This window comes from Talaromyces amestolkiae, assembly GCF_001896365.1.
Source record: "Talaromyces amestolkiae strain CIB chromosome Unknown scaffold22.1, whole genome shotgun sequence".
In the NCBI taxonomy this organism is placed as follows: Eukaryota; Fungi; Ascomycota; class Eurotiomycetes; order Eurotiales; family Trichocomaceae; genus Talaromyces; species Talaromyces amestolkiae.
In genome coordinates, this window is record NW_024468058.1 from 143,701 (window position 1) to 157,054 (window position 13,354).

At 47.1% G+C, this 13,354-nt stretch overlaps 4 protein-coding genes across 4 annotated transcripts; 2 read left to right on the forward strand and 2 right to left on the reverse strand.

Moving 5' to 3' along the window:
* Positions 1-698: 698 nt before the first annotated feature.
* Positions 699-5,061, forward strand: BHQ10_009030 (uncharacterized protein; the record flags this gene model as incomplete). The annotated part of the gene is made up of 3 exons (XM_040881902.1): positions 699-2,374; positions 2,428-3,110; positions 3,161-5,061. 3 exons carry the CDS (start codon positions 699-701, stop codon positions 5,059-5,061), a joined length of 4,260 nt encoding a protein of 1,419 aa, XP_040737532.1.
* Positions 5,062-7,823: 2,762 nt separating this feature from the next.
* On the forward strand, positions 7,824-8,291 carry BHQ10_009031 (uncharacterized protein; the record flags this gene model as incomplete). Its single annotated transcript, XM_040881903.1, has 1 exon — positions 7,824-8,291. One exon carries the CDS (start codon positions 7,824-7,826, stop codon positions 8,289-8,291), a length of 468 nt encoding a protein of 155 aa, XP_040737533.1.
* A 613-nt stretch (positions 8,292-8,904) lies between these two features.
* Positions 8,905-9,747, reverse strand: BHQ10_009032 (uncharacterized protein; the record flags this gene model as incomplete). Its single annotated transcript, XM_040881904.1, has 1 exon — positions 8,905-9,747. The coding sequence occupies one exon, from the start codon at positions 9,745-9,747 to the stop codon at positions 8,905-8,907; it is 843 nt and encodes a 280-aa protein (XP_040737534.1).
* Positions 9,748-10,733: 986 nt separating this feature from the next.
* Positions 10,734-12,731, reverse strand: BHQ10_009033 (uncharacterized protein; the record flags this gene model as incomplete). Its single annotated transcript, XM_040881905.1, has 2 exons — positions 10,734-10,817; positions 10,875-12,731. The coding sequence occupies 2 exons, from the start codon at positions 12,729-12,731 to the stop codon at positions 10,734-10,736; spliced, it is 1,941 nt and encodes a 646-aa protein (XP_040737535.1).
* Positions 12,732-13,354: the final 623 nt, after the last annotated feature.

Here is a 13,354-nt window from a genome sequence, read left to right on the forward strand (position 1 = left end):
TGACAGAGTGGGACAGCGTGGCCAGCGCAGAGCTTGGCGGGCTTGCCCCTTGCGTTGGCTGACGGCCACTCGAAACACTGACAACTTCCCTCTCCTCCACACTTGCCTCAATGCTTCATTAATACTAACCAGACACAACGAGTTTAGTCTCTCTAGTGCCAGTCTAGTGCCAGCTCCACTGTCCAGTGCCCACTCCGTTGCCGGATTTGTGAATCGCGAGACTGTTCGATTTCTCCTCTTTTTGTTCTCTTAGCGTCGTTCCTCTTGAACTACCATCTCGACTCGACTCCTGGTCGAATCGTTCTCCGTTCGTCTCTACGTCGAGCAGCATCAACTCGCTGCGACCCAATTGCACGTTGCGACCCAATACCTAATTGATGCAATTGTCTCGCTCTCGTTCTGACACGACCGCTCAGGCTTGGACAACTCACACGGCCTGTGCTCGTTGCGACAGACACCACGAGAGAAAGTACTCGAACAACGAGACTGATCATAACAACAAGCAATAAACCTCGCTCCGGCTTGTTTCCTACTATGCAACGCCTGTTCAATAAATCCGCAGTGCAATGAATTGCGCTCACCTTCGAACTCACTGAGTACTCGCACATCCCGGGAGGCGCTGGATCCGGAGAATAATTGCAATTGAGCGAAATTGAGTAACATCCCTTACCTTGACTCAGTTATTGAACAAAGCAGTCATGGGTTTGGACGACTTCCCTCGGCCTCCCACGACTCAGCATCGGGGCATGACTGCAAGTTCGAGTCAGTCCAACAATTCCCGTCGTCACGACCGAAACTACTCGCCGCCTTCAACGCCGCCGCCGTCAAATGGTCGAAAGCAGCAATCGCAACGCCAGCAATGGCCTCAAACCCGTGCTCTGAGCACGGGTTACTCGTATCCGGAGACCTTCTTTGAGGATACCACCCCAGTTGAGCAACTGGGCCGCCCCAGTGAATCTGCAGACGAACAAGACCCGCATGATCTGGCTTTGTCGCCGAAACATGTTACGAGGACATCCGTGGTGGATAATATGCTTCTTTCGCTGGACCAATTCACTCCGGGTTCGCCTTTATTCAGCGATACTCGCTTTTTCAATGACTCCCCCGAACCGGATCCATACATTTATAGCAGCAACAATCATCGATTCTCCTTAGCACAACAGCCACGTTTCCGGAGCCATACATTGTCTTCATCCGTTTCTTCCGACATTGGTCCTGGCCCGTATGGCGATGACGATTACCCGCAGATACCTCGCTCGAGTGGCCGCAGGAGCAATGGCAGCACATCTCACTCAGCCTCACAACGGCGCCATGACACTGCTCGTAGCAGAGACAGTGCAGGCTCTGCATATCCGAGGAATTACGACTTTGATGAAGAAATAGCCACACCACCACACGTCCCATCAAGAAGGCATGCGGCACGGCAGGAAAGCAAGGACAGTACGGACAGCGCAGATTACGATCACACATTTGAAGAGCACTACCTAAATTATAGCCATAGACGCTCGATGAGTCTGGATTATGGCTCCCGACCTGCATATCTTTCGAACCCTCTGCAGGGTTCAGAACTGGTTCTAGACGATCTGGATGCGGCTCCTACGCCGACAGTACCGCCCGGTCCTCGTCGAGACCCCTCAAGTGGACTTCCCGGTAGTCTACCTCCACCTCGGGCTCCGGCTCTGTCGCGAAGGAACAGTAATCGATCAGCCAAGAGCACGGCGACAAGAAAGGGTCGCCCAGATACTCTCGGAACCTCTACCATCAAGTATAATGACGAAACACCACGACCTCCCCTCCCAAGTTCTTTTATTGATCCCTCTGCCCCGAGCCCTACCATATCATATCAGAAACCGCCAATGTTACCCTTAGCAGATGCGACACCAGCCAAGGAAAAACAAGGCTTTTTCAGACGAGTATTTGGGTCATCCAAAGCCTCTTCCGAACAGTCAACACCCGAACAATCTAAATTGCCAACTCCCAAGTCAGAAAGTGCCCCAACTCCTACGCAACCTCGCCAGGAACCCGCACACCCTGTTGTAGCGAAAAAGGCGTCATCATTTTTCCGCAGGCGTAAGAAGTCTGTGGTCGACAGTATCCCGCCGCCTTTGAATTTGGCGCCCAATGCTTCAAGGGGTCTGGATATGCGTCCAGAGCCTAGCCCAGCAAGTAGTCTTCGCCAAGTCATGGATCCTTACCTTTCGTCAAAGAAAGCGGCGAAGAACAATGCCGAAGATCGTTCGACGGAGACGCAAGAGCACAATCCAAGTCATCTGCAAACTGACCAGTCGTTCCTTGAAGATACTATAGCCCGGCCGAAGTTGCGGCAAATTAGAACTGCGGATGGCTCGAACAATGCTCTACCGATGGCTAAGAAGTAAGTCCAACTCTTGCATATTACTTGATAGCAATGGTACTGACTAGTAGTAGATCCGATAATGAGGCTTCAAGCAGCACTAAGTATGGCTCCCAACGAGACAGTAGACCTCAAACAAGCCCGGTTGGTCCTCAAGGCAATGTGACAGGACCTTCTCAGCCTCCTATGCCAGAAAAGCAGTTACAGGTCAACACATCCAAAAATCTCATACCTCCGTCTGAGATCCAGAATAGCAGCTTTTTGCATTCTGGTACTTCGCCCAATAACTCTAGTCGTGGCTCCTTGCGACACGAGTCTTCCATCACGTCGAATCTTTCCGCCTCCGATGCGTCTCAGTACCATACAGCCTCAAATTCCCCGAGAATTGACACACCGATCATCACGACGACGAAGTCACCGGAGGCAGACAACGAGGAATCTGAAACTGCGGATGCAGAGGGAGCAGAGAATATGCCCAGTGCCGCAGACCGCGAGAAGGCACGTCAGCTATTCGACGACCCTGATGAAGTGGTCGAAAATGAGCCTGCTGCCTGGCTCGGAGATCTTGATCGTGCCATGATTCGAAAAGCCTATATGGAGTTGTTCAATTGGACAAATATGGATATTTTAGCGGCTCTTCGAAGCCTCTGTACTAAGATGGCGCTGAAAGGAGAGACACAGCAAGTCGATCGTGTTTTGGATGCCTTGTCTACCAGATGGTGTGAATGCAATCCGAATCACGGTTTCAAAGCAGTTGGTATGTACACATACAATCATTGACTTATTAAGATGTTAATTCTCTTCTAGATGTGGTGCATACCATCTGTTACTCGCTACTCCTGCTCAACACCGATTTGCACATGGCAGACATCGACCAGAAAATGACAAAGAATCAGTTTGTGCGAAACACCTTGCCCACCATCAACCGCGTGGCTTCGGATGCAGCGCCGGATGGATTTGACACGATACGTGCAAGTGGCAACAAATCGCGAGCTCCTCTAAATACAGCTGCCAAGTCACCAACACTCCCCCAGGGTGAACTCTCCCTTCCGCCTCCTGAAACAGAGACCAAGGCTAGGAGAAGCTCAATTCTTATGGACAATTCAAGCTCTTACGGACCTTTGATTTCTACACCTTTCAAGGGTACTATCAAAGCGTGGGAAGCGCAGGTAGAAATCGTCTTGAAAGATTTCTACAATTCTATACAGAAGCAGCGTCTGCCATTGTATAACGCGCCGGCAGAGTCTGAAGGGCTTGCTCCTCCAACAACCACGACAGGCAATATCCTGCGTCGGAGTCCTAGTGTGCTTAGCAAGACTGGATCCGACATTATTCCACGCGGCCGCTCTGCCGATTCTCGCATGACGACCGGTCGATGGTCTTCTAAACCGAGATCGCGTGCTCGCCTATATCCCGCTTCGACTATGGGATCGAGCCGCACAAGTCTTGATGACCAGTCATCGATCTGGAGTCCTTCGGCATCGAGTACCTGGAGCAAATATTCGCTTGGCAAAACAATGACTTCCATGTCTGTTGACTCCCTTGGCTCGGAATACCACCGAGGCGGCTATCAACAGTCAATTGGTTTTGCAAATGCGCTAAGCCACGCAATTATCAGAGAAGATACTGCTCACTCAATATCCAGCTATGAAGATCCAGGCGCTACCAAACCATTGCTTGAAGATGATACGCTTGAGCTTTTGGGCGCTCCATGGGCCAAGGAGGGTAGTCTGAAGCACAAACAACATCTAGAAGCTGTTGACAAGAAAGCCAAAGACCGGAACTGGAATGAATGCTTTGCTGTTATTCAACGCGGATGGTTACGGCTTTTCTCGTTTAGTGCTAACTCAAAGTCTATGCGTCTGAAGTCCAAACAACGACAAGGTGGTGGTGTAGTTGTCGGAGGTGGCAATTGGATGGAGAACGCAGAGGAAGTATGGAAGTTCCTTCTTCGCCAAACCATCGCAAGCGCTCTACCACCTCCTGGGTACTCCAAGTCTCGTCCTCATGTATGGGCCCTTAGCCTTCCGACAGGCGCCGTGCATCTCTTCCAAGTCGGTACCGCCGAAATCGTGCGCGAGTTCGTCACAACGGCCAATTACTGGAGTGCTCGACTCTCCAAACAACCCTTAGTCGGCGGAATTAGCAACATGGAATACGGCTGGAGTGACGCAGTCATCAATAGCGCCTTGGTCAACATAGACTATAACCGCTCACCACCCAACTCCTCCGGCACAGGGCCCCAGCCACCACCTCGACCCAGCTTCCAAAGCTCCATCCGCAGCTCCCTCGACCAACAAGGCGGCGTGCGCGCAAAACTACCCGCTGATCGCGTCCACCTCAGCGACTGGACCCCACCGCAACAAAGTATGAACGCCTCCAATCTCAGCGAAGCAGATCAACTATCTGCCTTGCAAACATACGTGAAAAACGTCGAAGAAGACCTTCAGAAACACAACGAGCTCCGTCCTGCCATGTTATTGGCCTTCTCTCCTCGACACCCCAATGCGGCAAAAGCTATGTCGAACTGGGAACGGAAATCGTCGTATTTGTTGAGAGAGATTGTCAAATTCAGGACGTATATTGACTGCCTGATTGCAGCCAAGACGCAAAAGGAGAAAATTTATGCAGAGAGGGAGGCGGAAATCGATGCTGATGCTGCTGCTGCTGAAGACGGTGATGAGGGCGATGATACCATCATTGCTTAATCCTCCTTTTTGACTACTAGCGACTTCTTTAATACTGTACATATATTTACCTTTTCCTCCCTTTTTATTTCTCGACTTTATGGACTATACGTCTCGGGGCTTCTTGAGAAGTTTGATGATTCACTTTGATTTCTATTACACCATTCTTGACATACGACTTTACATACATAGCAACTTTTTCTAACGAATTTCGTTCACCACCTTTTTTTCACTTGGGACATTGTTTTTCATTACCTAATGATGATTTAAAAAACCATTAAATGTCTATTATATTTCATTCTCTGACACACGAGCTTCCCGAAGATAAATTGATCGAGGACTTTTCCTGCATAGAAGTGTCGTTTGTTTTGAATTCGTCTTTAAAATGTGATATATTTTATCGGAGCATAACTAACTTAGGACCATTGATGGCGACGAACAGAAAATTTACTGAATCTAGAGCTGTTTGGAGAGGCCAGGTTTCGCCGTCTGTTTAAGGAAATTAGGGCTTCGAAAGTGGTCACGGTATGTACCCTTCAACTACGCCAAGAAGCCCCGCGAATGCTTGCTGTAAATGATCAAGGAGTAGAGGAAAGTAGATGCTAGACAGGAAGAGAATGGATAGCCGCACGAATTCCATTGAGAAATCTGAATGCTACTGGTGAGGTGGTAATTGATCACCTGTACGTATTTCGATACCTATAAAATTGTAGGAGCGTTTGTGTCGGGCGATTTCCGACATTCCAGTCTGTTTGTCATTCTATGAAAGTGGGAGTGCCATGGAGGTTTATGTATGTACTAGATGTCGAAAATGGTATGTCAAATATGAATACGGTCTGCTTTTCCAAGCCTATGTATTCAGATACAGTGCCACAATCGTGGATGACGGTGACTGTTGCTAGGAGGACAGCTAATTTATTCCTCAGGGCACGTTTTACTACATAATGGATTCTTTGTAGATCTTATGACGAGGAATCAGCCGGCCAGAGCCGCAATACTTCATTGACCGGCAGTCAGCAAAGGCCTTTGTTATAGTTGGATTTTACATTAGACGGAAATGCCCAGCATGAGTCACATGTAGGTAGAGTTCTATAAAAGGTCTTCGCTCATCGCTTGATTTTAAATTCTCACCCACTTGTTTTCATACTAGGTTTGGCGCTTTTTTCACCCCAATTGCTGTCAGAGACATCCATTAGTATTGACCTGACACTCATCATCACCTTCATTCTAACCTCCATCAATCTATCCATGCCTCCAACTACCAATCAACTGCACTCCGAGTAACTACATTAACAACCAGCCTCCAGAGAAATCGATGATTTTCGAGTGGGAACTACCTTTGTGGCTGCAAACATTGCCTGACGATACCGGTCGTCACACGCCGAAAGAACTTATTTTCGATGCTACTATCTTAGTAGCTAGGGGAGAATATGTGGAACCATTTAGTTGCAAGCGATATCTTGATAAGTTCCATCCTGGTAAGGGGGTAGAGCTTGTTGGGACTATCATGAATGCGCTCAACTCTTCGGATCATGTGACATGTAAGTAGGATATTGAGATGAAATTCTACGTCTCCCAGTGCTAATAAATCTATCTGTTCATTCGTGTCAGTGGGGGAAGACATGGTAGTCACGGCATTGAACAATCATTTGACGATCGAAGTTTTCAACAAGGATTTGGAAGCAGAAATCAAGGAAATTGCCATATTGCTGTGTCTAGCATTTCGTGTGCCGAAAAATGGCTGCGGCCCTATGATTTCTACAGGTTCATTTATTGGGGATATCTTCACGATTGCTACAGAACACCCGCTCAAAGACCCGCATGTTGGATCCGATTATTTAACAACACACTTGTCGTCGTGAAACCCTCCGAAAGCTTTCCTGAAGGCGGGCTGTTGAAATTAAGTTTCGGGGCCTTGCTCCAGCTTGCCGCTGTCGAATACCCAATTTCGGTAGATTCGGGATTGGTTTTCATGGGTTTCTCGACTGCATTGGTTCCCATCAAGATTCACAATGACGGGTAGATCTTATGGCATCTCGAGGTTTCATCGGGCGGCGAACCGCTCCGGATATCTGAAATACAGTCGACCAAAGGATCCTGGCTGCAGAGACAAACTTTGGAGGAACTTCAGACACCAGAAGCCCTATTGGGATGGCCTGCTTCCGCAACTATATAGCTCGATACGGACAGTCTCAAAGCATCAAATATGACATGGTTCACTGCTTCTATCAAATTCTCAACCTGGCAGTGGAAGGGAGTTAATCTGCAGTTGTTAGCTCAGTCCGCAGTGCCGGCTCAGATTGGGAGATAACTCCGATTTTCCTGCGAACGCCGCTGCAATACCGCTCATTTCACGCCTGGAAATAACTACATTGATAGTTTGGCTAAGAGCAAATTGCAAGAGGTTATTCTCCATGATGTGACGTCGCTTTTCAATTCAATTGATGCATGGTAGCTGAAAAAGTTGTCCCATGACCTAAGCGCCCTTACTAGTAACTAGTACTACGTGGTCAAGGTATCAACGAAGAATAGGTCGTAACCTGCTTCTAGTTAACTTCCTAGTTCGATTTGGTGAGTGCAGGGGTGGATATGCGTGTATAGAAACGCAGGTTTCATTGGATGGGGAGATAAGTGCATCTTCTTAGTTCAGGGCTTAGCCAACAAGCGGCTCTATCAATAGATTACTACTCCGTGCATTCATAGATAAAATGCCTCATCCAACCAACATAAAGACCTCATTCTAACCCACCTCGCTGTACATCTTGCTCAAGAAAATAATAACAATGACAACCAGTACTGAGCCCTCCCGTGAGGAGGCGGCAGAAAATGAAGCGCAACAACAACAACAACTAAGCAATACCGGTACATCGCCGTCTGATGAGACCCGCGAACACCAACGGGACATCAACACCGAGACCCTACCGGGTTATTCGCAACGATCCGACGGTCTTCCATCCTATGCGCGAGTGATACTTAACGACCAACGTCGACAAGAATCCTTAAAAGCCTTTATCGAAAGTAAAATGTATTATCACGACACATTTGGCGGATACAAGGGTATTGCCACGGGGCCACCGAACGACCCCGCGAAGCCGTTTAAGTGGATTCAGAGGAAACTGAAGGGCGAGAAAGATGTTTGGAGGAAGTTGTCGTATGAGGAGAAGAGGAAGTGGGAGGAAGATGGAGGTGATGTTGATTATGATGCCGGTCAAGTGGCGATTGGGGATATGAATACGTCTAAGATTGTGTGAATGAGAGGATATTAAGTAAGGCATAGGGGACTATGTTGCTAATGAGTTATGATTTATTTACATGTTATGTTTTTGAAGCATTACGAACTTTTTGTTGACGTAGGTAATACCTGACGTCGATCTTTGCTCCTTCTTTCCATTCTTCTGTATGTACTTTACTGAAACAGAAACGTATGATTCTACTACTCTATATTTATTCAGCCTTTCGAAAGTCAATATTATATTTCATTTATTAAAATCACACGAGACACGATCTGCAAAGTCTCGTTCTGAGGAGGGTAGGGCTTGACATCGCAAAGCCCTAACTCGGTCACATCCTGGAATGATTGCTCAGCCAGTAGCCATGCAGCTTCCTGGAAAGCGAGGCGCGGTCAGATTCTGAAAACCCTGGTGGATAAATGAAAGTTGGAAATCTCTATGAATAATGGGTCCAATCTTCAATTATATTATCTATATTAAATATAATACATGGTTCTATAGTTTGAGTGGAGATTACCTGCTTCAAAAGCAGAATCAATTTTAAATTACAACTCTAGCATGCAATAAAATACCTTTAAGGTATCATTCCAATATCACTCACCCTCTTCTTTCTTTCCATCTCGTTGCCAAATCTTCAGCGCGCCGAAAAGATACCATGCCCAGCATACACCTTTGCCGGAATGATCAAAGCCGCACCAACCAGGCTACTCACCCCACTGAAGATGGACACCTGTGTAAAGCTGTCATACCGACTGACCATTGCACCACTAACCGGGGGTGCAATCAAAGTCGAAAACGCCGTAATTCCAAAACCCATACCTATGTAAGTCCCGATATTTCTGGGGTCTTTGGGTACAGATGACAACGAAATAGATGTTCCCGAGATAATGGCACCGGAACAGAATCCGAAAAGGGCGGTGACCACGATAAGCGAGGCGTTTGTGTGGCAGGCTTGCCAGCAGAGAGATATAATCCCCGTTGAAGCTGCAGCGAAGAACATCATGTTCAATCGACCCAGTTTATCGCCCAGAAAGCCTGTTAAGATTCGACCAGGAAACGACGCTGCGTTGAGGATTGCAACGAGATAAAACGCGAGTTTGGTGCTCATGCCATTTGCGATGCCGGAGGATGGAAAATAAAAAAGAGGCGGATACATGCCTAGGGTAGCAAAGAAGCATGCAGCGACTAGGATCACGTACTCTGGTTGCTTGAAAGCTGAAGGCATAAAGAGAGATGCTTTGCGAGGAGGGAGACGAGATTTGATGAACATGCTAGCTGGTAACAAGAGAACCAGGACTATGAAGCCAACAATGCGTACTGCCCAGCCAAAGCCTACACTAGTGTGTAGCAACTCGTTTAGAGCTATGGGAAGAACGACGCCTCCGATAGAAGAGCCTGCTATGCCTAATCCCATAGCTGCACCTCTCTTCTTCTGGAAGTAATGGCCCACGGCAGTGAGACTGGGGGAGAAAGTCATTCCGGCTGAAAATCCGCCGAGTATTCCTTGCGCTAAGATAAGTTGCCACAGAGTCTTGCATAGACTGTTCATCATGATGGAGAAGACGTAAAGTATCGCTGGGATTCGCATGACCTATTCGTGACAGGGAATCAGCAACAACATCGATACACAAGAGATTGCATAATCGTGGAAAAATTCGCACCGTTGCTCCATATCTGTCAGAAAGTGGTCCACCAAGAAAAATACCCATAAATAAACAGAACGATTGTAGAGATCCAACCCAGGATATCGCCGACGGACTCGTTGACTTGAGGAAATTCTCTTCGTAGTAAGCCTGGAATACACTTTGCATTTGTTAGAGAGACGTCTTTTCTGATCATCGATTGCAGAAGTCACAAACCCGAATGAGTTCACATAACCCAAGGTGCACAATAAAATACAGGAGGCACTGATTGCGACAGTCCAGGCTTGAAGTCCACCATCAGGAAAGTCGACTGACGGGTTCGGGTGTGCTTTTTCGACCGATGTCACATCTCCTTGGCTTTCAAGGGGTTGAGCCTCATGGTGAGCATTGTTTTCAGGCGTATTTGGCACCTCGTTTGCTTCGGATGGTTCCATGGTTAAGGGATTGCTTGAGTATTTTCTCAAAGATTCTGTAGGCGGTTCTCTTTTCAGATGACTTCAACAAACAAATCTCTCAAAAAAATAACTTGACATGGCCGCACAGCTATTTTATATCCATGCTCCAAGGAGTAGCTGAATAAGACCATCGAACAGTTTTCGCAATTATACCCATTTAGGCTAATCCCCGTAGCATCTCCGTCCGGACATAACAAGTCTGAAGCTGGATTATTTCCTCTTCAAGATTATATCCGCTTAGTCATCCTTGACGACTTGCAGATGCGTAACAAAGAACTAGGCCCCTGGCCTGTTATAGGCAGATAACTGCGCGATTTCCTCTCTTCTGGTGACAGGATTATAAATCAACTTCTACCTTCACTTAATTATGCAAACGTATCAACATCTCCAGAGAGGAACCACCATTCCGAGTTGGCCGGGTAATCGGGGTTCAACGAATTGTTACGAATCTAGCGAGTTAGTCTGTATTCAATAATAAGCAGTGATCGGAGGTATCGGCTTCTTACCGCATCTTGCAATGAGACTGCACTGTTGACCGCGTAAGATTGAGCTTCAGTATCTGACGGCGCATATTCCCGTGGCGAATGAGGCAGACAAGCCCGAAGCACCTCATTCGCAATTATAAGACGATCCTTGATTGTTTCTAGGATCTTATCCTCAACCGGCTCTTCTGCAAGCAAAGCATCAATCTGGGTCAAGAGTGCTGACAACATAACATATGGTCTGAAGTTGGTATGTCCGAGCTTCATTCGATCGATGGTCGACTCGACGTATTCCTCGACGTATCTTCGAAGGTCCTTTCTTCCATCTAAAAGGTTTTTTTCTCTCGTAAATAGGGAACTTGTATCTGACTCGATCTGGTATATCATTTCGTCGGCAATGAATGTTGCGGCTTGTAAAGGAGCGGCTCGGAAAATGCCTCCGCCCCAGAGCCGGAGGTTAGTGTATGAATGGTCTGTCATTTGCGAAGACCTGGGCAGAAAGAGACGAGCTACGTCAAGGCATATTTTCCTGGAATAGTAATATTTATGGTTTGTTTTGGCTTTGGTGGCGTAGGGGAAGTGAAGGGCGAAAAGGTATTGGTGAGTTAGTAATTCGATCATGTAGGTTTGAAATTCCGTGGGCAATCGTGAAGAGCCTTTTAAAGATTGAAAGATGGCCGTATTAGACGCACAAAAATTAGAGAGTTCGCCGCTCAAGGCCATCGTCTGTTCATATGTTGAAGAGTCGTAACGAAAGTCATTGACAAACGCTGCAATCTGCAGTCGGATGGGGAGAGATTGTGTCAGCATGGCTTGCAGAGATGAATCTGTATAAACATCTACTGGTTGTGAAGAGATCAGTCCGTTCATGTCGTGCTTAAAAACCACGTCGTCTATATTGAGCGGTGGCTTGCAATCATAGTCTGTCGTGCGAATAAGCGGGATTCCGCCCGAGTCCACACTCATTTGTACCACAATTTCCAAAACAGTAGCCCACAAGTTCCTTCTCAATTGAATTTCCTGTGGACATATATTCGGGAAAGCATTTTCTTCGGCGTCAATATGAAGACCAATCTGCATAGCCGTCTGAAGAAGGGACGCTGCCGAAAGCCGTAGTAGATCTCCGTCAACGTCATGTACAAGCCGGGCAAATACCAAAAGGCATTGAAGTTGGATTACCTCGATGTTTAAGCGGCACTTTTCGAACGGCGTAGTAACCCAGGTTTGCGCAACATAGATCCATTGTAAAGCAGATGAACGGAGCACGAACGCCTCCTGTTGCGGCTGAAATACCGTGCCGATTGCCATGACAAGCAACAGCTTAGCCACGACATGGGCCTGGCTGCCGGTGTGCGGAGTCGACCAGTACGACTCATAATCTTCCTCGAATTTCGGAATATGTAGGATCCTATAGATAGATCCAAACGTCTGCATATAAGATTGCACAAGTTTATCCGCCATCTCACGTGGCGGGACATGGTCACTAGGATGTGAAGCGAGGTGCATATGCAGCGCAATCTTCTCTTGAGCCTTGATTTCCCTGCTCGCTGCTTTGCATTTTTGCGTCAATTTGTAGACCTCTGTGGATGGGTCAAACTCGTGCTTTACGACAACTCTTTTGACGACGCTGAATGGGGACCTGAAATTCATCCAATTGCTCTGGCCGAAATACCGGTCCTTGACAAAGATGCCTTTTAACCCTCCTCTCCAAGAGCAGACATTGTCATCGAATGGAGGCGAAAGTCGTCTATCAGGACTTGTTCGTATTTCTTTTTCAACACGATGGTTTGGTTGATTTGTCACTTTCGTATGCTCGCGTTGATGCGTGGCCTGTACATAAGGAGGCGGTGGACCTTTGGGCAAGCTAAAGACAGATGTCATAGAGTTTGCCAATGAATTCTCGTCTGAGCCATATGAACAATCGAGACCATGGTTTTTGCAATGCTCGCAGGGATTGCACCGATCACATCTACAGTTCTTAGCTCAAAAAGAGATATCAAACACGATTAACCAACTTACTTTATTTTCTTCCGTCGACATTGCTCGCAGGACAAGGCGAGCCTTTTTCTTTTGCGTACTGCTGCCATAGCCAGTTCGATTCAGGTATGCTTACAAGTCGGTTGTTGACATATATCGCTAGTCGATTTGTATTCGGTCACTGAGATATGGGCGACCGGAATCATCGGAATAACTTGCTGATGCAGCACTTATCAGGATATCTCAATCCAAAAATATTTCAAGTGCGAAGAGATGTACTTTATCAGAACAAAAGTCATCAAGCGGAACAAGCGATGAGTGAAGTTGGACAAAGGATAGCGTCGCGCTTGAGATTTCCGAGATCCCCCACTTCCCGTACCTAATTTAAACAGCAAGATGCTATTTAATCCACTCAGTGACATATCAGATCTTAATGGAAAAGTAATTCTAGTTACTGGAGGCGAGTAATCCATCTTTGGACTGTTACTACGCGAGGTTCATCTAGACTAAACCAATGTGCAGGCAAT